The 25,910-nt window shown below is 58.9% G+C and overlaps 1 protein-coding gene across 1 annotated transcript in view; it reads left to right on the plus strand.

Annotated features, from left to right (window-relative positions):
• Nucleotides 1-25,910, plus strand: part of ZC3H3 (zinc finger CCCH-type containing 3) — a 77,064-nt gene that overhangs the window by 39,777 nt on the left and 11,377 nt on the right. The window contains exons 5-9 of the mRNA XM_066265470.1: nt 13,868-14,055; nt 19,488-19,530; nt 19,623-19,784; nt 19,867-19,936; nt 21,430-21,561. Of these exons, the coding sequence (XP_066121567.1) occupies nt 13,868-14,055; nt 19,488-19,530; nt 19,623-19,784; nt 19,867-19,936; nt 21,430-21,561 (595 nt within the window). The remainder of the gene's footprint in view (nt 1-13,867; nt 14,056-19,487; nt 19,531-19,622; nt 19,785-19,866; nt 19,937-21,429; nt 21,562-25,910) is intronic.

Raw genomic sequence — 25,910 nt, forward strand, 5'->3', positions numbered from 1 at the left:
TCTTCATTCTCATGTTCCCCACGGCACGGCGGCTCGTTGGGGTTTAATTTGTATCTCCCGGATGACCACAGATGCTGAAGGCTTGTTGTGGCTTATTTAAGGCCGGTCCTTGTCTTTTGTGAAAGACCCTCAGGTCCTCTGACTGTTTTTAAATTGGTAGTTTGTCTTCTGTTTTTAGCAGGAGCGAATTCAACCTGTTGAGGGTGGTGCCCTCCACCTCCCAGTTGGCCTCACCTGCTTGGATGGGGCCTTGTCTCCTGCCCAGGAGTCTGCTGGTGGGTTCAGGAGGCTCGGCCTTCTGGGGGCTTGTGCCCCATGGCTGCTGTGCCACCAGCCGGGCCTGGGGTTCAGAGTTCGAGAGCAAGGACCTTCCCTGGGGCTCTCTCTGGGCGGTGCTCCCGGAGCCCTGCAGGCCGTGTCCCTGGGGGACCTGAGTCCAGAGTGGAAGCCCGACCTCTCCGGGCTCCCTGAGCCTGCACGGGAGCAGGCTCCTGCTCTGTGCTCTGGCCCAGGACATCCTTGCTGGACCCTGTCCTCCGCCCTCACTCATATTCGTCCCTCAACAGCCCAGGGCCCGGCCTGGTCAGAGCACAGCCTTTCCTCTGCTCACAGAGAGCTGGCCAAGAGCATCTCTTCAGGGTCACCGTCTCGCTAGGGTGGAGTTTGATAAAACAGGTAAAGAACTTGCAGTGGAAACGCCCTGGCCAGGCCAGATGGCTCAATTGGTTAGAGCGTTGTCTGGAAGCGCAGAGGTTGCTGGTTCAATCCCCGGTCAGGGCACATACAGGAACAGATAAAAGTTCCTGTGTCTGTATCTCTTTGTTCCCCCCCCCCCTTCTTCTCTAAAATTAATTAAAACAAAAAAAGCCGGCCTATGGTGGTGCAGTGGATAGACCGTTGTTGACCTGGAATGCTGAGATCACTGGTTCGAGACCCTGGGCTTGCCTGGTCAAGGCACATAGGACAAGCAATCAATGAACAACTAAATAAAGTAAAGCAACTATGAGTTGATACTTCTTGTTCCACCTCCCCCACCCCATCCCCTATAAAATCAATAAGTAAAATCTTAAGGAAAAATAAAAGGACTTGTAGTGGAAGTTGGATCTGAGGGTGACAAGGGAGTGTGCACAGGGCTCTTGGCTCCGAGGCTCTGGCCAGAGGTGAGGAGGACAGGGTGGGCGCTGGGCCGGTGGGAGGGCCCTGGGGTGACCCCTGAGGAGTGCTGAGGCAGGGCTCCTCTGGCAGGTTTTTGAGAACCCTGTTTTATGGGAACTGGCGATTACAGCTCCCCGAGTGCTCTAAAAGTTAATGTGATGGCCTCGTATGCCGTGCTCATTTTTATAATTTTTTACTTTATGAAACAGGACAAGGAGCTTAGTGACTTATTACTATTCATTTCGTTTCAATGCAGTAAATATTGATTCAGTTGGGGGTTTTCAATTTAAACTACTCGGCGATTATATAAAATATTACTGCCTGGGAGATTATGCTTACCGATCCCTTTGGCTGCTCATTAAGGAGGAGTGCGCAGCGGCCCCTCTGCCTCCATCACTCTAATAGACGGCGGGGCCCCTTCTGCGCGGGAGGGGCCGGGCGTCTGCCCGCAGGGGCCTGACAGCCGGGAGGCAGCTCTTAATTTGGAAGTCAGTTCAAAGCGTACCAGTTATTTATTTCTCTGTCTGAGGCAGGCAGCCCTTCCCGCTGTCAGCAGCCCCTGGTGGAGAGCCCCCTAAGTCCGCCCACCCGTGCACAGACCCAGATGGGCCTCTGCCTCCTTGCTCTCTCTGGTTTCTGAGGGTGCACGTGGAAGCCCCCTCTCTCCACTGTAGCCGCTCTGGCACCCAGCCCTCGGGAGCGGAGCACCTGGAGCTGTTTGCCCTTGGTCCCTGTGTGCCCAGCTTCAGGATGGCCCTGTGTGACGATGGAGGACAGCCCTCAGTACTGTGGGGGTCAGGCTGAGCACTTGGCTGGGCCACCTCAGCGCCACATTGCCCTGTGCTCCTAGGTGGGAGGGAGCTGAGGCTCTGGGCACTGGCACTGGGCGTGGTGGTGTGGGGCAGACACACCACCGCCCACCGCCCCATCAGTTGGAGCCTCTGGCCCCTGTGACAGTTGCCGCCCATGCAGGGTTGTGCCGTTGCTCCCACCCTGGTGGGGCCTGGGGTGCAGGCATTGAGGCACAGGAGTTTGTGGTGAGGTTGTGAGGTGCGGTCTGGGTGCGGTCTGCAGGTGGCATGGGACGGGAGTGGTGGCAGCAGACACTGGAGCCCTTATCCATTTCATCTCAGGCCAGGACCTGCCCATCACTAGGGCTGGTCACCTGCCTCTCTGAGCCCGGGGTGAGCTGGCTCCAGCGTGGCCCTGGTGTACGTCCCTGAGGGCCGTGCTGGTAGGTAGGAGGGCTAAGGTTGGGGGTGGTGGGGTACAGCGTGCTCTGCCTCCCTGGCCTGCATTCTGTCATAAGTCCCTGCTGGGGTGGGCCCCCCTCTCTGGCCAGCCCCCAGCCCTGCTGGTCTCTGGAGTCTGTGAGTCTCTCGGGCTCTCGAGCCTTTGTCTGGCCCTTCGGTCCCTGCTCCAGGTACCCGTGTCTTTCTCCTTGCTCCCTGGGCAGGGCCGGCGGCGAGGGTCCCTGCGCAGCTCCGCATAGCTCCTGCCACCGTTCCCTGCGGCGGTGTGGCCCTCCTGCTTCCCCTGCTGCATGGCCCCGAGTCTGGGCCAGGCCCGTCTCATCTGCCGTAGCACACTCTGTCTTTAACCGCCTGACAGGCGGTGGCTCCTTCGCCCTCTGTGAGTGGCTTGTGTGGCCGAGGCGTGCTCAGCAGCCTTCAGGCTGACCCTTGTGGGGAAAGCAGAGGGAGAGGTGGGCCAGGGTGCACCTCACCCTTACCTGGCTGCTTTGGGGCAGAATCTGAGGGGACAAACCATGCAGGGGCCTGTGAGACACGGCCACCACCATGACAAAATCACAGGGCATGGCGAGGCCTCCCTGTGGGCTGGCAGACTAGACAGTCATCCCTTTGGTTTGCCCGGGAGAAGTTTTGTTCTGAAAACAGGAAGACTATTGAGAAGGGAGCTTTGTTCAGGTCCCTTTAAGGTTTGTCCCCGTGGAACATGTGGAGGATTGCCCCCAGGTTGAACCCATGTCCCTGGACACACCATGCAGCACTGTGGGCCCTCCTGTGACTGTGTTGGTGCCCTGAGTTGATGAGCAGAGGAAGCTGAAAATACTGCCCCTGACAGGAAGAAATAAAATGTCCTTGTCACCGAGTGGTACGAGGGTGTCTTACACAGTTAAACATCATTTTAAATACACTTCTATCCTGGTATTAGAAGTGGTAGTAAAGCAGCCTTCAAATAATCAATAGTATATTTAACTCTTCGCATATATCAACCTTCTAGTCTGATCTTACCCCAAACCTTCATTCCCTCTCAGGGCTGGGTCAGGGCCTCTGCAGGTGAGGGAGGGGCTGCCCAGGGGCTGGGGGCACAGGAAAATGGGTCCCCTGTGTCGGCTGCAGGGTCTGAGAGGATTCACGGCCGCTGAGGACCATTGCCAAGGGCCCTGCAAGCAAGTACTCTCCCAGGCGCCTGGCCACGGCCTCATCCCGGGACCCATTTTTCAGTGCCACTTGTGGGTTTTCTGCCAAAGAGGCTCCCACGGGGTGAGGGGACACCCCATGGAGGGGAGCTGGGCCCTGGGGCGTCTCCATCCCTGGCAAGGCTGTGGTGTTCACTCTTATCCCCCCACCCCCACCCCCACCCCGCCTTCCTTCTTGCCTCTCCTCATCCTCAGGGACGGGACTCTGGGGGAGCCCCTCCTCCCACCCCTTTCTCTCGGCGGGGTCTCCCGCACCATTCTGAGCTCTACTAAGGACCAGGGGTACTGATGGCTCTCGGAGGGTCTCTCCAGCCACTTCACGCGCAGGCCTGCAAGGTGGTTCAAGAGTCACAGGCCTGTCGAAGAGGTGTGTCGTTTAAATGTTCCCAGGTGGGTGGCAACTGCAGTTCAGATACCTCTGTGGGGACAGACCGAGTGGCCCCTGAATGCCCTTTCTGCGGCCACCCTCTGCTGGCAGGGCGGTCACCTTGGCCAGGTGGGACCCCGACCCCGGCTTCTGCTGAGCCCGGCTCAGGACCGGAGGGGAGCCAGCAGGCAGGTGCTGAGCGGTTTATTTCCCTCTGACTTTCCTCGAAGTCAGCAAGGTTTCCGTGGCTGCCCCGCCCACTCCCCAGAGTAAGGAGCCCGGTTTAATTTGCGGTTAGATGTCTGTTAAGATTGCGTCCACTTCCCAAGTCAGCACTTAATTGGCAAGGCGCTTGATTTAACAGCGTGGGAGCCTCCACCGGAAAAATGGCTTGAATAAATCACTGCCTGACGCCAGAAAATAGATATAATCTCAGCATTAACTACATTAATAGTAGCAGGAGCCGAATTAAGAAGGCCATAAAGCATGGGCGGGGGAGCATAAATTATGGCCCAGGCTCTGTCCCTTCTTCGGTTCAGGCACTTTGGGGGCGGGGTGAAGATGCGGTGCTCCTCCCAGCCCCGCCCACTAGGAGGCCCCGCCCACACCGCTTACTTTGCCCCGCCCACGGAGGGGGAGAGGGTGGGGTGGGGTGAGGTGTGCACGTGGGTTACTCCGCGGCTTGCCCACGCAGCCCGCCCAGCAAGACTTAGGCACCGGGTTCTGGAAGGGTTGCCTGCACCCTCAGCCTGCTGGGCTTTCTGAAAAATTGAACACCTTGCAGGGCCAGCTCCCACCCACCCCTACCTCAACGCCTACTTGGGGCCGGGCCCTGGCTGAGTGCTTTCCACCTGGACCATCCTCTGTCCAGTCTGCACCAGCTGCGTGTCCTCTATGGCTGTGTTTGAACACCCACTTCCTCCCTCCCACAGGTGGCCTTTGCACTCTGCTGTCTGCAGCCTAGAAGACTTCTTGGAGGAGGAGATCTTGGGTTTGTTGGTTGGGTAGACATTATTTGATCACCATTAGGGCCCCACATTGGCCCAGCTGTTGAAATCGCTCCTCTTTATTGTTGTTTCCTGTCCGCGCCAGTGATATCTGTTTATCAGGACAAGCGCGTGCTGGTCTGGCTGTCAGGGAGGTCGCAGGGTTTCACGGAAGCCAGGGAGCCGGTGCGCCCGGACTGTGGGCTGGGCTTGCGTCTCCTCTGCCCCTCTCCACGTTAGCGGTGCTGCTGGGAACTTCTCCACACCTCAGAGGAGAATGCTATCCAGTTTAACTTTTTTTCATATTCTCTGTCAAGTTCGACATTTTTTATGCTTACTGTTCGCTTGCCTCTGGCCTGCTTCTGCATGTTCGCAAGACTCAAACTATTCCACGTGTCACCCTTTTATCATAGACTGTGCAGCTTACTCTTTATTCATTTTTAGTTTTTTGTTTGTTTGTTTGTTTTTTACAGAAACAGAGTCAGAGAGAGGGATAGATAGGGACAGACAGGCAGGAATGGAGAGAGATGAGAAACATCAATCATCAGTTTTTTGTTGCGACACCTTAGTTGTTCATTGACTGCTTTCTCATATGTGCCTTGACCGCGGGCCTTCAGCAGACCGAGTAACTCCTTGCTTGAGCCAGCGACCCTGGGTCCAGGCTGGTGGGCTTTTGCTCAAATCAGATGAGCCCGCGCTCAAGCTGGCGACCTCAGGGTCTCGAACCTGGGTCCTCCGCATCCCAGTCCAACGCTCTATCCACCTGGTCAGGCCATTTTTAGTTTTGCCTTTCAGTTTTGTTTGTGAGGATTTTTAACAGAATTTTTAACTTCCTTTGTACTTTAATCTGTCATTCTTTTAAGACGTTGTATTGATTCCTGAGAATAGCCTTCCTGGAACCTCAACCAAGATTATGTTATTTCAGTTGTTTTCTTCTAGTGTTATGGCTTCAAGCTTTACATTTGAAACTTCACTGGTAATTTATTTGGAGACATGGTATAAGATTAAAGTTCAAATTTAGTTTTGTATAAGGGCTACCTGGTTGTCTCAGGACCATTTATTAAATATTCAGGCTTTTTCCTGTTGTTTAAAAATGTCGCCTTTTTTATGTACAAATGCTTGTTCCTGAACTTGGCTTGCTCTTTGATTTCCCTTTGCAAACATTTGTGGTTCGTATCTTTAGGGGTCAGTTCTGTGAATTTTTATCTTGTATACACACCACCCAGGTCAGGGTAGAGCCCCCAGCCCACAGGTGGCCCCTCTGGCTTCTGTCCAGGCTAGACTAGCTGTCTCAAAGTTTTTTTTTTTTAATTAATTAATTAATTTACAGAGACAGAGAGAGTCAGAAAGAGTCAGAGAGAGGGACAGACAGACAGGAATGGTGAGAGATGAGAAGCATCAATTATCAGTTTCTTGTTGTGGTGCTTTAGTTGTTCATTGATTGCTTTCTCTTATGTGCCTTGACCGTGGGGCTACAGCGGACCGAGTAACCCCTTGCTCGAGCCAGCGACCTTCGGTCCAAGCTGGTGAACTTCTGCTCAAACCAGATGAGCCCATGCTCAAGCTGGCGACCTCGGGGTCTCGAACCTGGGTCCTCTGCATCCCAGTCCAACGCTCTATCCACTGCGCCCACCGCCTGGTCAGGCTGCCTCAAAGTTCTTGAGCTTCATAGAAATGGAATTGTACAGTAGGTTCTGTTTTGTGTCTAACTTCTTTTCTTCACCATTTGTTATGGATCGAAGCCCCAGTGCCCAGAGTGCCTGTATTTGGAGGTAGGTTCTTGACAGGTAATTAAGGTCAAATGAGGTCATCAGGGCTGGGCCCTAATCATGTGGGATCGGTGTCCTTCTGAGAAGAGGAGACACCAGACCTCACTCTGCCAATGCCCAGAGAAAAGGCCGTGTGAGCACAGTGAGAGGCGCCATCTGATGGCAGTCCAGGTAGACAGGCCCCACCAGGAACCTGCTTGCTGGCACCTTGATCTTGGACTTGCAGCCTCCAGAGCTGTGAGGAAATCAACCTCTGTTGTGGAAGAAGCCTGTGGTGTTTGGCTCGTCTGTGTTGCTCTGTGTAGTCCCGGGCCCTGTTTCCTGGTTGCAGCCGGGCAGTGGGGCGTGGTGGCGTCTGAGGTCAGTGCTTCCTGAGGCCACTGTCCCGTCTTCAGTGATGTGCCCCTTGGAGCCTTCTGCCCACTTTTGTGTTAGTTTGTCTTTTTGTTGATTCCTGGATCTCTTTATATATTATGGATACATTCGTCCCTTGGATATCTTCTCACAGTCAAGAGCTAGCTTTTTAATGACATCTAATTTATCAGTTTTCTTTTGTGAGTAAAGCTCTTTGTGTCCTGCTTAAGGAACACTTGTCTACCCCGAGGTCCTGTTTTCTTCTAGAAACTTGACTACGGTATTTTAGCATTTACACGTGAGCCTGTGAGTCTTCCTGAGGTAACTTCTGCTCGGGGTGTGAGGCGGGCGTCAGGCTCCTCTGTCTCTTCCCAGACAGACGCACGTTTCCCTGGAACAGGCCTTTGGCGCCTTGCCGGAAGCGGGCTGCTCTGGTCCCCACCCTCACCCCTGATGTTTCTGTCTTCCTCGGTACTCCGGGTGTGTGTTCTTCCCAGTGCACTCCGGAAGTAGCAGTCCAGCTTCGCAGGCACTCCCAGCCAGCCAGCCTGTGCCAACCACATGGCATCTCACTCTTCGCATGGCCCACCCGCCTCCTGGGAACTGGGAGAGGCGGCGCGGCTCGTCCCTCCTGTCCTCGGTTCTGCACAGGTCCTGTGGCTTCTGCCTGGCCCGGGCACCCCTGCCGTGGCCTTGCCCTCTGTTCACATCTGCAGCGCTCTTCCTTGTACGTTGCAGCCGGGCCTGCTGGCGCCTTGGACAGCTGTTGACGAGCGTGTTCACTTGGCAGTCAGCTGCCTGCCCCTCTGACTCTCAGGGGCTTTTGCCACTGAGCTTGTGGGCCTTTCCCTAATGTTTGGGTGGGATCCAGGCTTTGTGATCCCAGGAGGGGACATCCCACTGGGGTGTGTGGGAGAGTGGGTGCTGCCCTCTCCTCATTTTGTGAGACTCTAAGTAGCAGTGACATGCCGGGTCCCCGAGGATTCGCACTATGGCATTCTGGGCCTTGTCATGTTTCCACTTTGTCATGCACCCTTGGTTTGGACTGCCCTCAGTGTCCCTCAGGTGGGCCACATCCAGGGACATTCACACAGGCATGACTGTCCTAGGGGGTCACCAGGAAGGTGGGAGAGGACACGCTGCCCCAGGCGGAGGGAGGCATGAGCAGAGCAGGTGGTGCCGTGGCCATGGTGCTGGCACCTGGGCGTGTGGATGAGGGTGAGGGGCAGGGCCCCGACAGCTGGAGAGATGAGGGTCAGGCGGCCAGGGCCCCCTGCCTGGTGCAGTGGTCAGGTGCTGGGGCCCAGCAAAGGAGGGGCCGGTCCAGGTGGGCACCTCAGCTGACAGCACATAGTGCAGGACACAGGCCCCGAGACGGGTCACCATGCAGATGCAAGGAGACCTCTTGAAGGATCTTGAGGCACCTGCTGCCTGAGGTCACAGTGACTGGGCTTTTCCAGGGGTTCTCTGCCACCAGGGCTCAGCAGGGTCAGAGCACAACACAGTTCTTTGGGTGGAGGGCACAGAAGACAGGTGCGCAGGCCACAAGAGTGGCAGACAGCCCCAGGTTTGAGGGGCCAGCCTGAGGAAGTATCCCCAAGTTTTGGGCCGAGACGTAGAGGGAGGGTAGAGGCTAGCCTGAAGCTGAAGCCAGTACTGGGGATGATGCCTTGTGGGCATCCTCAGGCCTGGGCTGTTGTTGGGAGGACAGGCACAGAACAGGACGGGCCTCTGGCACCGACCTCCTTCCTAGTGAGCCAGGTAGGGCCTGGACCTCCTGAGGTCTTCCCAGGGGACTCTGCCGGAGCTGTGGTGGACGGTCTGCTGCCTGAGTCGTCCATCGTGGTCTTGTCCACAGCACGGAGCCCCTGCCAGACAGTCCTGGGGCCAGAGCCCAGGTGGGTGAGTTGACTTAGGAGCTCACATTTCAGGGTTGGGAGGATGGTCAGTGACCGATCTGGCTGGGGTTGGGGACAGAGAGACAGAGGAAGGTAGAGAGGGAGTGGAGAGGGTGATAGACAGAGGTGAGGGAGCAGGGAAAGGACCAGCGCTGTCCCTCACCAGCTGTTAAGGGCTGCGGGCCCCCTGAGCTGACAGCCCAGCCTGGAGGGTGACACCCGGACACAGCTGATAAAGGACCCAGTCCCAGCCCTGGACCCCCGCCCCCACCCCGCCCCCCACCCCTTGTGCTGAACTGTGCACTCCCTAGTAGGACCATTAAGGCCCAATAATACCTGTTTTTTGCAACTAACATACAAAACACCAATAGCTTCAGCTGAAATGGATTTTTAAAAGTGTCATTTTATGGAGAATTTTACTTTCCATCTTGTTGTTTATTAGGCTCTTAAAGGGAAAGCTTGTAATGCATCCATTGATCGAACTACCAATTGAATAGATGTGAGCACATAAAATAGCCCAGCCCCTCACGATGGAGCCACCGCGTGTGTGATGGACGCAGTGCGGTTAGCCCGGTTAGCGTCGCCCCCAGCTTGTGGTGGGCCAGGACGCCCAGAGTCATTTCTGTTCATTTCCCGGGAGAGGTGGGGGGTTTCCTCAGGGAGGAGTGGCTCCAAGGGAGCCTTCAGGTGACCTGTGGGGCCCGCCCCCTCACCCTCCTGTCTACTCTGGGTTCTCAGCCCCCTGAGGCACACAACCCTATGTTCCCCCGGGCCTCAGCTCCCAGCATCAGCCTTCCTGTGTCCCAAGGTGGTCAGAAATGGTGGGAGGCGGGCACAGGGAGCCAGGCCACTGCAGGGGGCAGCCCCAGCCTGGCATGGCGCCCTGGGGTTCAGAGCTGGCTGTGGGCCACGTGCAGGAGGGGTGAGCCCAGGTGGCCACTACTACCGTGAGGCCTGCACCATCCGCTGGGTCTGTGGCCACTGAGCCCCGTTTCTCAGGCCCCTGAGGAGCCTGCTCTTGTCCTCCCCACCTCACTTCAGGGCTCTGGTGGTCCCTGTCGCCTCCGGTGCTGCTGGCCCTGCGTGCCTGAGGGACGCCGTGTCTCCCTCCAGAACCTTCTGTCAGCACCTGCCCTGTGGACCGCCCGGCATGCCTGGGGACCTCCTGAGCTGAGGAGCCTGGGCTGCGCTGGCCTTGAGCTGGGAGTGTCCGCAAGGGGTGCCGGCCCACGCTGGGCTCCTGCCGCCGCCCTGCCAGCGGAGTGGGCACAGACAGGCTGCGCTGGCCTTGGGCTGGGGCCCGGGGGCGTCGGCGTTGCCGTGGAAAGCGCACTTAAGCAGTGTGCAGCCTGTCACGGTGGCGGCGAGCCTGACCTACTTGGAATTTGCTGTGCAGAGCCGCTCGCGGCCCTTCTGCTGACAGCGCACTCCCTGCTCGCCGCGCAGCCTCGCAGAGCCGTGCTCCACTTCCTGAAAAGTGCTTCCACAGTGCTTTTCTCTGCTCCCCAGCCAGCCTGTCCGCCTCCTACCTGGTCACCACCGCCTGGGCAGCCTGGCCACTCACTGCCCCTGCCCCAGCCAGTGGGGCTTGGAGGTTGAGTTCCCCCTGGAGCCTGGCGGAGCCCGCTGCCCGCACCTGCACCCGCGCCCTGGGTCTCACCACGTGCGGCCCAGGCTTCCGCCCACGCACCTCCTCGCTCCCGCCGAGGGTTTCTCCGCAGGGAAGCAGCACTTCCTGTCCGGGGCAGGGTTTCTGTCTCACCTCTGTGCAGCCCCAGGCTCCTGCCTCTGTGCAGCCTCTGTGCAGCCCCTGGGCTGACCCTGTTTCTGGGAGAAGGGTCCATGCCTCACAGACGTGCGCCAGGCTGCTGTTGGGACTGGGCACATGGCATCAGGAGAGGCCTTGGCAGCCTCTGGATTGAATAAGCAGAGCTTGGGCATCCAGGGGGGCCTGCAAAGCCCGGGGAGTGTGTGGGAGGCCTGGCAGGGTGGGCCCTCTGCATGGCCCCTGGCTCCTCTGGAAGCCTCCCTCTGTCTTGCCCAGACCCTGACTCCTTCCTCTGGGTGTCTGTTCCCTGGTTGCTTCCACTCCACTCCTGGCCGGGCCTGCCCCGGCTCCACCCCAGCCCCATGCCCTAGGTCCTCACACTCGGGCAGCGGGTCAGGGGCTGCAGCGGGCAGAGCCGCTTGGCCAGTGGGACGGCCTCGGGCGGGACTTCCCAGCTGCTCCCCTTCTTTGCGGCAGACACGTGGCAGTTTTTCTTTTTAAACCTAGTTTTGTGGTGTGTGTGTCTTTCTCCCCATTACCACTGCTTTTCATTTAAAAAATGTTATCTCCCCCCACCCGTCCTTTGCGCCCCCCCCCCAGGGGCCTGGGGAGGGGAGCCCAGCCCTCACCCTGGTGTAGTCAAGGTTATGGTGATAAATCCTGGGGCATTGTCACTTCTATTCGGAGTAAATTGGCTGGCCGCTTTTGGGCTGAAGGAAAGATAATTTGCTGTAGTATTTCAAATGGATTAGAAATGGATTTGAAGGGAAAGTTCATGCCTCCCATTACAAAGGCGAGAAAGAGGACCATCTTAAGGCACGGCTCCCTCCCTGGCCTTCATTATCCACGCTTAATACCTTTCCTATTTTCCAGCGTTAATGAAATTTCCTGGCGGCGTGGGCCTGCCGGACGGATGGGAGAAGCCTTTAGATCTGAGGCTCCTGTTGTAGAAAAGGAATTACCGGGCCCTCGGGCGAGGGCAGGAGCATTCTGCAGGTCCTTGGCCCTGCTATTATCTCATTAATTTTATTCCCTCTTCTCAGCACAGTTCGTTTCCAAGGGCTGTCCTCTCCATTAGGGTAACAATTTACTGGAGTGCTGTGACACCCACAGCAGTGAGAAGCTACAGGGCTTTGGGGGCAGGTACCCCCTAGCCTACCATTCCAACCCCTGCCTTCCCGGTGCCCGCTGGGCCACAGGCCCAAAGTTGGGGACCCAGCAGGATGAGGGCAGGACACAAGGTGGTTCTGTGCACCTGCAGGCTGGGCCTGTTTTCCATGGGCAGGCGGGCTCTTCCCTGAAGCCCTGGCCAGCCCTCCCCAAGTTCTGTGGATGCACCCACCTCCTCCAGACAGCCACATGACAGCGTGCAGGAGTGCAGTTTCTCCCAGCCAGATGCCCAGGGTCCTCGCATCTGGAGGACGGGGCCATCAGAGCTTGTCAGGCTTGAGCTGGACTAGCGGTGGTGGCTGCTGGCCTAGGCTCAGCGCTGGATTGTGGGGATAGGACTCAGGACGCACTGCACCCCAGGACAGTGGCCGCAGCTCCTGCAGAGGGCCTGGAGCCACCTCTGAGCCCCCAGGGCAGGCGGAGTTCCACAGTGAGGGGCTGGTGCAGGAGACCCTTGCCCCCCGACCCTCCCTCCTCGCCTTGGCCAGGCCACGCAGATGCCCCAAGGTCTGAGGAGAGCCTGTAGGTCTGACCGCCTCCCTCAGAGCATGCCCACCCACGCTTCCTCCTGCCCAGATGTGCCCTGTGTGCTGACAACTGGAGCACATCGGCAGGGACAGCCTGGGTCGTGTGGCCAGGCCCCTGGGTGCGACCTGTTCCCTTCAAGATTGGCGTATGTGAACTTGAATTTTAATTAAGGGAAACTGGGTTAAGTGCTTTTGGGCGGGTGGCCTCCTCACGCTTCCCGCCTAGTGTTTGTACTTACACCGCAGCTCTGGGTCCCTGGTGCCAGCTCCCTCGCACGCTTACTTCTCCACTGGGCCCTTGGAGGCTGCAGGCTGGTGGGAATTACCCCTTGCAGATGGTGAGACCGAAGCCCAGAGGGGCCACAGGGCTGCGTGGTGGGGCGGTGGCTATGCCCGAGAACAGAGTGCTGGACTGAGCTCTTGCTAAGCTGGTCCACAGGGCTGCGTGGTGGGGCGGTGGCCGTGCCCGAGAACAGAGTGCTGGACTGAGTTCTTTCTAAGCTGGTCCACAGGGCTGCGTGGTGGGGCGGTGGCTGTGCCCGAGAGCAGAGTGCTGGACTGAGCTCTTGCTAAGCTGGTCCACCTGGGTGTCTGGGTGCCAGGGTGCCCCAAGGCCTGCCTGTTCCCTTGACACTCAGAACCTCCAGGTGGCCAGGAAAGGAAGGGCCTCCTGCTTCCGCCTAAAGTGGAGCTGGGGTCCCTGTGCAGAGCTGGGAGCCTTAGCGTGAGCACCCAAGGCAGGCCCCAGCAAGGCCTGGCTCCCCGTTCTCATGTTGCTACCTCAGTCAGCTCCTCTGCTGGACCCTGCGGGGAGTCATCTTCAGGTAGAGTCGTGTGTGCGTGGGACAGCTGTACTCCTTTGCCCAGATTGGTCAGTGGGGCTCAGGGGGTTCAGTGGTAATAGCGTTATGAACAGAGTGTCAGTTAATATGGAGTTAAGCTCAATTTGCATTAATAAGTTACTGCTTAAGTTTGTCCTGGGGAGCAAACCCCCTGTCTTTCTGGAGTCGTGAGGCTGGCTGGTCTCCATACCAGACGCCCCCGTCCCCTCATCTTGGTGGCAGCCTGCCCTGTGACAGTTGTGGGGAACAGTTCAGCCAGGACAGCTGCAGGGCCACCATCAGTGCTACCCAGGAAGCCCTGAGCCTCGGGCCCATCACTGATCTCAGCAGAGGGCCGTGGCACCTGCAGGGGTATTTCTAGTGGGTTTATCGGGGCCCCCTTCCAGGACCCCGGGCCATCATGAACCAGAGGTGTACACATTGGAGGGGAAGCTTGTCCTCTCCCCGTGACCCTTCAGGGGCTCCTGTGGTCCCTGCCTGGCTGGTGGGGTTGAGGTCGTCACCTCCTGAGCCTGTGGGGGGCAGGGGAGCAGAGGTCTCCTGCCCGTGGGGCTGGGTCGGGCTGACTGATGTCTCCTGTGTCTGCAGGTCCCTGGTGCTGAACCGCGTCCGCCCTGCCCGTGGGGCTGGGAAAGCCCAGCCTGGCTGCCTCCGGTGGCGGGACAGGGGTTACCGCTGCATTGGAGGGGTGCTCTACAAGGTTTCTGCCAACAAGCTCTCCAAGACCTACGGCCGGCCCAGTGGAGAGGCGGGCAGCCGGACCCTCCTGCGCACAGGTGAGGCTCCCTCGTGGGTGGAAGCTCTCGGCAAGCCCCAGGGCCTGGCCCTGACTCCTGAGTGGCTCTGGGAGCCCATCTGAGCGAGTGCTCCCCACACGGTGTGCCTCCTAGCCAGCGTGCCTTCACCCCTCTGTGCTCACAGCACCTCCGCCCTGTCCTGCTGCTCGGCCAGTGGGGGGAGAGGCCCCATGCCTCCGTGTCCCCAGGGAAGGCCCCTCGGACAGGTGACAGCTCGCGCTTGGCTGAGCAGCCCGGTTCTCCCGGTCTCACTGCTAGACAGGAAGTGAGCACCGGGGCTGCGCACCGCACCTGGTCTCACTGCTAGACAGGAAGTGAGCACCGGGGCTGCGCACCGCACCCGGTCTCACTGCTAGACAGGAAGTGAGCACCGGGGCTGCGCACCGCACCCGGTCTCACTGCTAGACAGGAAGTGAGCACCGGGGCTGCGCACCGCACCTGGTCTCACTGATAGACAGGAAGTGAGCACCGGGGCTGCGCACCGCACCCGGAATCGCATCGGCCACGCCTGCGGCTGTGTCAGGTGTCAGCCCGGGAGACAGGCCGAGAGGGAGGAAATGCTTTGGCACTCACTTACTGTACAAATTAACCAGAAAAATCTTTTGGTGTTGGTCCAGTTTTACCCCCTTCTTGTTCTGTCAGGAGAAAAGGGGCAGATTGCAGGCGGTGTGAGAGTGCGGCAGCCTGGCAGCCTCCGGCCCACAAGGAGCAGGAGGGAGAGGCCCACACCTACCCACGGGGCTCCCAGGGCCTGGGTGTGGGACTCGGGCCGGCTGCCCTCTTCCAGGCAGGGAGCTCCCGGGAGGCTGTGGCTCTGCTCATGTGCCTCAGTTTCCCCACCCCTTCGCTTGGGAGAGGAGCAGGTGCGGAACACTGGCCAGGCCTCCCCACAGGGCCGTCTTGAGGCTCAGCCCTGCAAGGATGCCATGCGGGTCAGGGTGGCCTTCTGCACCACCACCCGGGGGTCCACTCTGGGTGCCTCGACTCTCACAGCACAGAGGCCCTTGGCATCGGTGTTTCTGGTCCCTGGGGCCCCACACACAGCTGTTGGCACCACGCAGGGCACGGGTCTCAGACCCACCCCCGTCCACTTCCTCCCCCTGGATGGAGCAGAGCCCCGGAGGCCTGGCTCGTGGCACTCTGCAGTGGCATCCTGGTTGGTCCCTGTGCTGGCCTCCGTGGGTTGAGCCTGCTTGCCCCAGTCTCCCCTGGGATCTCCTTGGCAAAGGGCACACCAGCCCTGACCAGCCTTGTCCTCCTGTTTGTTGTCTTCCCCCAACCTCTACACTGACCTGGCTAGCTGGCAGGACCCAAGTTCTGTACCCTGCTGTCCTCACTGGGGCTGGATGTAGCTCACTTGCCAGCAGACAGAATGCCCTGTTGACATTTCCTCCACTGGGCACATCGTGGGGTCACCACGCCCATGTGATGTGGGTGCCCCTTACGCAGACCAGGCCTCAGGGGCTCCCTCCCTGGCCAGATGTGACACTGGCTGTCCAGACACTCACACTGCATGTGCACGACCCAGGTATGGGCTGTGGCTTAGGGCCATCATGGCCCTGGCTGCATGAGGGCCAGCTCCACGTGGACCCTGATCCCAGGTGGGCCCATGGGGTGAGGGTTCACCCGCCCCCGGGCTTCTCAGATCCCCCTTGTCTTTCCTTACCCCGGGCATCATGGCAGACGAGGGGCCTGGAGGCAGGAGAGGAAGAGGCACGTTTGCTCTCACACCTCCTCACAGATGTCTGCGTGGGGTCACACTGGACCTGCCCTCTGGGCAGTGGCCGTCAGAGCAGGCAGGAGGGCCACCCCAGGGGTGCTTCCTCCCTCCCCAGTGCAGGCCCCTCCTCTCACTGGCGTGGGTGCTTGGAGTCTCACTGAGCTTGGAGTCTGCCTTCCTGCCCCTCCTCCTGCACCCCAGCCTTCAGGCAGTAAAATGAGGGGATGAGGGCCTGGAGAGACCAGTGCCAGGAGGCCTCCTCCCAGCAGACCTGCCCCTGCAGGCTGCAGCTGCCCCTGATCAGTGGTCCTGGCCTCTTGAGCTCAGGGCTGTCTTGGAGCTCTGCCCTCCAACCTCAGGGCCGGGGCGGAGTGGGGGAGCTGGACAGGACAGGACAGAGCCCACAAGGGCTCCACCTACCATGCTAGCACCACTGCCGGGACCCCTGTGGTGGCTGATTTCTCACTGTGAGGAGGGTGGATTGCTCCCCACTCTCACTGTGCCAGCTGACCAGCGGCCCACTTAGATGAACAGTAATTAAAGAGATAAATTTTCTCCTCTAGTGTCAGAGGAACTTGGACTTCAGCAAGAAAGTGCAGCTCTCCTTGGACCTCTGCTTTCCTCCTGGTCTCTCCTGGCCCCCAGGGCTTCTCTGGGGCTCATCAGTCCCTGATGGGGCACCAGAGTCATCCCACGGTTTTGGGGGAAGAGACTTGCAGAGCCCTAGGGCTGTGCCTCCCTGGGGGCCTCTCTCAGCCTCCTGAGCCCTGGGACCAAGCCCAAGACCCCTCCCCACCTGCTTTGGCTGGAGGCGTGGTGCATTGGGATGGGCTCTGGTGGTGCTCTGCGGGCCTTGTGCAGGTCGTGGCCCCAAGAGCTTGTTGGTCCCTGCAGTGGAGCAAAAAGCCCAGTCCACCTGCCAGAGCCACCGTCCTCATCCTGGGCTGCGGAGCTGGCCTGCCCGGCCCCAGAGGAAAGCAGACATGGGCAGGCTCTCCCTGCTCTTCACAGCCACCACAGGTCGTCGGTCTGTGCGCCTCTTCGCCTCATCTGTGACCAGTGACGTGCTGACCCCACTGTGGTGGCTGTGAAGTCACACACGCAGAGGGCCCTCAGCTGCCTGCGGCCTGGACCCCACCCCCTCTCCCTTCCCTCCAAGACGCCTGTTCCTGGGGCTCTGTGTCACTGGAGCCAGCCCAGGGTGTCAGTCCTCTCTCCAAGGATGACTGCACGGTTGGCCCTCTGACCCAGAGCCCCGCCAGGGAGTAGGTGCAGCCTGAGCTGGGGCTCGCCGGGGGCGGGGCTCGCCGGGGGCGGGGCTTGCCGGGGCGGGGCTCGCCGGGGGCGGGGCTCGCCGGGGGCGGGGCTCGCCGGGGGCGGGGCTCGCCGGGGCGGGGCTCGCCGGGGCGGGGCTCGCCGGGGCGGGGCTCGCCGGGGCGGGGCTCGCCGGGGCGGGGCTCGCCGGGGCGGGGCTCGCCGGGGCGGGGCTCGCCGGGGCGGGGCTCGCCGGGGCGGGGCTCGCCGGGGCGGGGCTCGCCGGGGCGGGGCTCGCCGGGGCGGGGCTGACTGCCTGTCTATTCCGGGAAGATCCCTGGGAAGTGCGAGTTCTCTCGAAGGCTCAGCGCCTCCTGCTCCCAGGTTGCTGGTTTCAGCTGTACTGTTTAGCACCTCTCAGCGCCTGCTCAGCGGCCTCCCATCAGCTACTTTATGTGCATGTTTTAACACTGCCGAGCCCTGGAGAAGGTGTCTCCGGTTCCTGGCACAGCTCCACGTGAGCCCACACTGCCGTCTTTGTAAGGGCAAAAGCAAGAAGGGGAGTAAGCCTGCCCCTCCCCCAGAGGCCAGGCCTGGGGGCCATGGTCTGACAAGCGGGCATGATGACAGTAGTCCCTGGCAGGAGCAGATGGCGCCACAGCGTCACCGGCAGCCTGGGTGACAGCCCGGGAACCGCGATCACTGACAGCTATCAAATTGCACTCTGTCACCCGCCGGCTGGCAGGTGTGCATTACCACGTGCCACCTGCACCGGCCCCACTGTTCTCCCAGCACTGGTGTCCCCAGCCTGGGAACCAAGACTCCACTGTGGCCTGGAGCCACCCTGAGACTCCCTCCCTGCTGGCTCCTCACACCCAGAGCCCCTGGGTCCACCTCTCAGCCTCCTGCACCGTCACCAGCCTGTCTGCCTGCTGTCCAGCTTTGGAGATGCCCTTTTTAAACTTGAGGCTGAGGCTCGAAGGGGCAGGTGCTGGCAAGGGGGTAGCGGGCAGTGAGGGCCAGGCCCGGAGAGGGCACACAGAGTGCCCGGGGAGAGGTCAGGGCTCAGCTGCAGGTGTGGTGTGGAGATGGAGAAGGGGTGTCTGAGGTCCAGCTTGTGGGAAGCAGGGCACTTTGGGTTGGACAGGCCATGTGTTATGTCGGAGCTTATGTGACTGGGTTTGGAGCTCAGGACCTGGACAGAGGCGGAGGCATTGGGCCCTGGGAAAGGTCACTCTGGGGAGAGCAAGGCAAGGGACCTGCAGGTGGCAGGAGGGTGCCTGCCCAGGTCTCCCGTGTGGTTCTGGTGGGCAGCTCAGGGCCAGGACGTTTGGGGACGCCCTTTAAAGCTGGCTACTTTGTCATCGCCTCAGGTCCCTAGAATTTCTGAGTGAGGTCACTTCTGCCTCTTAAGGCCTGATCCATTTCAGCAGTTGCCTGTGGGAAACTGTATCTGGTCTGGGAAGAGCCGTGTGACTTTGTGTGTCTGCGTGTGTGACTGGGGACTTGGTAGTCATCCCGAGGAGGCTATTGACCTGCCCTGCCGTCCTTGGTCCTGGTGCGTGACCCTGTGTCTAAAAGGCAGGGACTATTTATTAGTTCAGGCTTTCTTCCTGCAGGGCGAGCTCACACCCTCACAGGACAGAACCACCCACATCCCTGGCCCTGCTTGAACCCCAGCTGCCCTGGCTGTTAGCATCCCCTGCCACCTCACTTCTGTCATCATTCTCCACTCTGTGAACACCTTCCCCTTGGGCCACTCTTGGTGACTTCAGAGGGCCTTGCTTTTTCTCTGCACTTGGGGGTTTGAGGAGTGTCTCATAAGCCCCCCCTGCAATTTTGAGGAGCAGACACCCATCCACCCACCGAGGCCTTGGGAGCCAGACATGCTTATTAGGTTTTCTGCAGCAGTCCACTCTCTACAATGAGAAGCCAGCCACCCACAGGGCATCCGGGCACTGGTGCTGGCCTTTACAGTAGTGGGTGTAGCTCCCCACAGACCCTGGGCATGAGGATATCAGGCTTTGTGGCCACATCTTTGTTTTTACAACCCTTTAAATACATAAAAACCATTCGTGGCTACTATAGAGGCAGATGACATCTCCAGGACCCACTCAGGTCATGTATCCCTTGGGCTCTGCTCTAGGCAGAGGGGTGTCGCAGGGAGGCACCCACCACCCTGCTGTTCCTAGAATCACCTGCTCTGAGGTGAGCCCACTGGCCAGCATCCAGTGTGGCCTTGGTGGAAACCTTGTCCCTGTTGTGCCACCTCGCAGCTCCCTGTGCAGGGGGGAAGGAGGGGCTGGCAGGGACCCAGCCCGTGGGGAGGGTGGGGCAGCAGTGCTGAGTGTGGTGTCTCTCAAGGGGCCCGCACCAAGCAGGTGAGCGGTCAGAGCCCAGGGGGTGGCCTGGCCTGACTCAGCTTCTCTTCTCACAGGCCGAGTGGACCCTGCTAGCAGCTGCAGCCGCTCCCTGGCCAGGTACGTCCCAGGGTTGTGCAGATGGGAGGGGACTGTGGATGGGGGGGGCGGCTGTGTATCCTCAGCCTCCCCCCTCCCCCTGCCGTCCATAGCCGGGCCGTCCAGCGCAGCCTGGCCATTGTGCGGCAGGCCCGGCAGAGGCGGCGCAGGACGGAGCAGGAGTACTGCATGTACTACAACCGCTTTGGCCGGTGCAACCGTGGCGAGCACTGCCCCTACATCCATGACCCCGAGAAGGTGGCTGTGTGCACCAGGTGACCTGCCGGGGGCTTGGGGTCTGTGCGGCTCTGCCCTGGCCTCACCAGCCCTCTCAGACCCTCCTCTGCATCTGCACAGGTTTGTCCGGGGCACGTGCAAGAAGACAGACGGGACCTGCCCCTTCTCCCACCAGGTCTCCAAGGAGAAGGTGAGCGCCCACTCTGGGCACCCAGGTGTGTTCCCAGCTGCTGGTGGCCCTGAGCTTTTCCCTGGCTGGGGATACCCAGGCCCCCGACCCCTGGCAACCGTGAGGAGCAGGGTGCACCCTGCAAGCTCTGCTCCTTCAACCCTGGGGGGGTGCGGGTCTGTGTGGCCGGCTCTTACCCAGCAGACCTGGCGGGTGTCCACATGCCACACAGGAGGCCTCCACCCCTGCCCCCACCACATGCCTGGCCAGTGGCCCACAGGTGCCCTTCGCTGTGCAGGGTGCAGGCCGGGGTTGGCAAGGGGCAGCTGTGTGACATGTGACATGGGTATTCTGGATGCCGGAGGCTCCCCAGTCACAGGGGACAGGGAGGCACACCACCAGGCTCTCTGGTCCAGACCGCGCCCCGTGGGCCCAGGTGAGCTGACCCCTTCGCCTGACCCCACGGTGGGAGCAGAGCCAGGGGCAGGCGCAGAGCCAGGGGCAGGCCATGGCCCCAGCACCCGCGGGCACTCTGAGGCGGGGTCCGGCTGGCTGGGAAGCCCCTGCACGGGCTGAGTGGGAGCCGTGGAGGCTCGGGAGGTGGGACCAGGCCGAGACGATGCTGCTACAACAGCTTTTCCCCTTGAGGAGCTTGAAAAGAATCAGCATTTTTCTCCTTAATAGAGCCTCCAAACTCTGTTGTGAGCAATTTAGAAACTCACGTCGAGTTTCGGGGTCATTAGCTCCCAGCTCCAAAGCCGGTGCGCATTCTGGGCTGCCTAATGTGGACTCCGCGCCAGCGCCCTGAATTAATGTTATTGTTATTTGCGTGAGCGTGGTGGGTGCAAACAAGGTTAATTGAAATGAGAATGCGGCTTCCTCCAGATAATGGCCGTGCTGACAGCGAGGAGGAGTTCCGTTTGCTGTAGAGTTGGCTTTATTATCCTTTTTATTAGAGCTAATTTGGGCTCTAGATCAAAAGCCACATTAAGGGGATTGTCTGCAGCCCCAGCTCCACTAGCTTCACGTGCTGGCCCCTCTCCCCCCTGTGCTGCAGTTAAAAGACAATTAAAAATAAACTCGCAGGCTTGTAAATCGCCCTTTGTTTCTCTGCTCTCTTCCTCTCGCCCTCAGTCTCCCCTCCCCCACCCCCCACCCCCGGGGAGGCTAGTGGGGACTGACTGGGGGTGCTGACCAGCAGTGGAGGAGGAGGAAGAGGAGGAAGAGGAGGAGAAGGAGGGACGCTCCCCCCACCCCAGCCAGCAGAGGCCCCAGGGGATGTAGACCCACAGGACTGCCCTGTGTGTGCTTGTGGCGGTCACCACCCCCTACCCAGCTGCCCGAGGCCCGAGGGCCCGGTGAGGCCCCCAGCCACAGTCTGTGTGGCTTGTCCCGCTGTGGAGCTCCACAGGCCCTCGGGGTCCTGGTGTTTCACCTGAGGATTGGGGTGCGAATCTTGATGGTGTGGGGAGTGGCAGGACTCTGCTGGCCCTCACTGCCCGGCCTGCCCGCAGATGCCTGTGTGCTCCTACTTCCTGAAGGGGATCTGCAGCAACAGCAACTGTCCCTACAGCCATGTCTACGTGTCCCGGAAGGCAGAGGTCTGCGCTGACTTCCTCAAAGGCTACTGCCCGCTGGGCGCGAAGGTGAGAGGCGTGGGCCGGCGGCAGCCGCAGGGCCCGGGAGCCCCTCGCCCCTTCCTGGACCCTGTGCTCCGGGCGCGAGGGGGCGGGCGCTGTGGGGGCCCCTGTCGGCATGAGGGCTGCCGACAGCTGTGCACCTGGCTCCTTCCTTCAGGACGGTGCCCATCACCCCTTCTGTCCCCACGTGGGCCTGTGGGTGGGGCCCTGGCCTGGGGACCTTTGGGTGGGTCTCTTCAGTCCTTGGCACCCCAAGAGGCAGTCCACTCACCTGCACAGGGGCCTGTTGGCACCCTGTCCCCAACACTTGTGAACAACCGCCCTGCCTCAGGCCTGCAGTCTAGGTTGGGTGGCCCCAGGGAATGGGGGACATGGGTGCTCGCCTGCAGGCACCCGGGCATAGGCTTGAGCATCGGCGAAGGGCCTGCGTCAGTGCAGTTCTGGCCCCTGCGCCCTCCTGTCCTGTGCACTGCCCTCTGCAGTTGCTGGACCCTTCCTGCCACCAGGCTGAGGCCTGGGGACCTGATCGGAGTGGATAGGTCACTTGGAAGGGTCCCCAGGCCCGGCCCAGGTGTGTACGTGGAGGAGACGGGGAGGTGGCCAGGACTCCCACGAAGAACGTGGATGATTATTGTAAAATATTCCAACTTAAATGAAATATCAGAGCTATATTTAAGTTCTGCTTCTATCAGTGAAAGTGCTTACTGAGCCCCTTTCAGCGTGTGGGCGCTGCGTGGCCGCCACATGATGGATAGCAACTCGTAATTATATATGGGAAAGCGCTGAGCAGGCCGGGCCGGCAGGCAGCAGCGGCAGACAGGGCCCGGAAGGGTTAACTTGATTCTCTAAATAATATAAAAAGTGCTGAGTGGGCGCCTCGCGCCTGGAGTACAAGCCCTCGAATGGGCCCCAGAGAGTTTATAATATCCCCTGAATCAAGTGGGGCTGTTAACCTTGCTTCCTGAAGCAGCGGCTTGTTAAAGAGGCGCGTCCCTTCTCTTGTGAATAATTGGGCTGAGAGGAAATCTCTGCTCCTGCCCCAGCCCTTTGTCTCTCTGGGCTCTGGGGACACAACAGCCACCAGGGTGTGTCCTGGTGTGGGCTGCCTGTCACCTCAGGTGGTCTGGTATCTGGCCTTGAGCAGCAAGGGTGCTTTCCTCCCTGCAGATGCGTGGGCTCCCGCCATCGCTTGATGTGATGTCCAGCTGCCTCCCGTGTCTCCTTTCTGTGTAATCCACATGTCTGAGGAGGGACTTGGGAAGCCCACTCTCACTCACTGGTTCAGCAGCCGCTGTTTGTCCTCTGTGCATGCCGATGGCCTCGTCCCTTCTGCATTTCCTGGTAGCTCTCTCTCAGGAAGAGCTGTCTCCTCACCTCCCTGTTTGTGGGTCTGCATCGGTGTGAACTCTGTGGGTTACAACCCATTATTGTCTCTGTTCATTCTTAAGATGCATGTTGCCCCGCCTGGCGTTGGGGCACTGTGGGGCACAGTGCTCGCCCTGTACCCTCCTCCCTGTGCACAGAGCTGGGGCATGAGCATGTACACACGTGTGACTTGTCCCACGGCCACCTCAGCACAGAAACCTGGAGGTCACACCGGCATCCCCACTGCGGCTGCAGCCCAGCCCTATCCTCGTCCTCCTGGACTTCCTTATTTCTCCACCTCCTTGTGTCAGGGCCTCCGTGGGGCTCCCAGCGAAGAGCTTAGTCGGTAGGGACTTGCTCATCTCCATGACCAGCCTGTCCCCTGCCTCTCCTGCTTTGCAGAAGCTCTTGTGTGATGTCATTCTCTGCTTTCAGAATCAGAAACATTTCCGTGTTTGTCACCACCTGTTAATTTAGCCCTTGGGCCAAAATCTTTCCTAGTTTTAGGGGTCTAAGTCCTTCTGTTTTGACCTCTGTGGGTCTTCGTTCCAGGAGCTGCCAGCTACTCTGTCTCTGTCTCTGTCCCCACCCCTGGCCCACAGCACGGGTCTGCCTCCTGCCTCTGAATTGGTCTTGAGTGGACAGTTCATGTGGTGGTTCCTACCACACACAGACTTTTGTGTCTGGCTTCTGTGATTTAGCACGGTTTAGCATGGTGTTTTTTGTTTGTTTGTTTGTTTTGCATTTTTCTGAAGCTGGAAACGGGGAGAGACAGACTCCCGCATGCGCCCGACCGGGATCCACCCGGCATGCCCACCAGGGGCGATGCTCTGCCCACCAGGGGGCGATGCTCTGCCCTTCCGGGGCGTCGCTCTGCCGCGACCAGAGCCACTCTGGCACCTGGGGCAGAGGCCAAGGAGCCATCCCCCGCGCCCGTGCCATCTTTGCTCCAATGGAGCCTTGGCTGCGGGAGGGGAAGAGAGAGACAGAGAGGAAGGGGGGGGATGGAGAAGCAAATGGGTGCTTCTCCTATGTGCCCTGGCCGGGAATCGAACCCGGGTCCCCCGCACGCCAGGCCAACGCTCTACCGCTGAGCCAACTGGCCAGGGCCTTTAGCATGGTTTTGAAGGTCCTAGTGTTAGGGTCTCAGGGCTGCGTTCCTCTGTATGGCTGAGCGGTGCTCAGTTGTGAGCGGACCACAGTCCTCTGTCCTTTCGATAGTGGACAGACATTTGGGTCATTTTCAGTTTGGAGCTATTTCGAATAGTCCTGCTGTGAAGGTTTGCGTACAAGTCTCTGTAGATGTGGTTTTCTTTCTCTGGGGCAGACAGCCTGGAGTGGAACTGCGGGGTCGTGTGGGGATTCCGCACTCAGCCCTTTAAGGACCTGCCAGCTGCTTCCCACAGTGACTGCTGTGTCCCAGTCCTGCCAGCGTGGTGTGTGCCAGCCTCTCCACACCTGCACCCCTGCAGTGCTTTCCCTTGTAAGAAAATTATTCTACTCTCTGACCTTAGCAAGAGGGGAGAGGAGAGAGACGAACATCGGTCTCTTCCTGTGTGTGTCCTGACCGAGGATCGAACCGGTGACCTTTGCGTATTGGGACAATGCTCTAAACAGTGGAGCTCCCTGGCCAGGGCCTTTGCCCGTTTTTCAGTTGTAAATCAGCATATTCTGGACATTAACTCATTAACAGAGACAGATCTGCGGCTGTTTCCTCCCATTCTGAGGGCTCTGCCGCCGTCCTGACGGCGTCCCTCACTGAACACTGTGCTTTGATGTCATACCCAAAAAACTTCTGTCAAATTCAACATCACGAAGCTTTCCCCCATCTTTCCTTGTCAAGTTTTGTAGTTTTAACCCAGGGGTCGGGAACCTTTTTGGCTGAGAGAGCCGTGAACGCCACATTATTTATTTATTTATTTATTTTTAGCTCTTTTTTTTTCCTTTTAATTTTTTATTTTATTTTATTTATTTATTTTAGAGAGGAAAGAGAGAGACAGAGAGAGGAGAGAGAGACAGGGAAGAGGAGCTGGAAGCATCAACTCCCATATGTGCCTTGACCAGGCAAGCCCAGGGTTTCGAACCGGCGACCTCAGCATTTCCAGGTCGACGCTTTATCCACTGCGCCACCACAGGTCAGGCTCGCCACATACTTTAAAATGTCATTCCGTGAGAGCCCTACAACGACCCGTGGACATGACGCATTATCCAATAAAAATGTGGTGTTGTCCCAGAGGACAGCTGTGATTGGCTCCATCCACCCGCAACCATGAACATGAGCAGTAGGAAATGAATGGATTGTAATACATGGGAATGTTTTCTATTTTTAATGTTATTGTTTTTTTATTAAAGTTTGTCTGCGAGCCAGATGCAGCCATCCAAAGAGCCACATCTGGCTCAAAGCCATAGGTTCCTGACCCCTGGTTTAGCTCTATGGTTTAGGTCTTTGATCCATTTGGAGTTAGTTTTTGTATGTGGTGGTAGATATGGGCCCAGCCTCATGCTTTTGATGAGATGTCCAGTGTTCCCAGCACTGTTTGCTGAAAAGACTGTTCTCTCCCCATTAACTGGTCACAGCGCCCTCATTGAGAACCTGCCGACCATTTATGTGCGGATTCATTTCTGGGCTCTTGGTTCTGTTCGGTTGGTCTGGAGGGCTATCCTGTGCCAGCGTCTCTTGTCACAGCTTTATGGTAAGTTCAGAGGGCAGGAAACATCAGCCCTCAGGCTTTCTTCTCCAAGGTTCTGGCTATTCAGGGATCCTTGGGAGTCCCTATGAATTTTTTTTTGTATAGGTTTTTCTAGTTCTGTTAAAAAAAAAAAAAAGGTGGGCCTTTGGGAGTTTGATCGGGGTCGCACTGAGTTTGTAGACACTTTGGGTGGTCTTGTCATCTTGGTCGTGTTAAATCTTCCGATCCACAAACACGAGATGTTCCCATTTATTTCTGTCTTCTCTAACTTCTCTCAGCAATGTTTTTGTGGTTTTCAGT

The sequence above is a fragment of the Saccopteryx bilineata genome, chromosome 3, assembly GCF_036850765.1.
Source record: "Saccopteryx bilineata isolate mSacBil1 chromosome 3, mSacBil1_pri_phased_curated, whole genome shotgun sequence".
Taxonomy (NCBI): Eukaryota; Metazoa; Chordata; class Mammalia; order Chiroptera; family Emballonuridae; genus Saccopteryx; species Saccopteryx bilineata.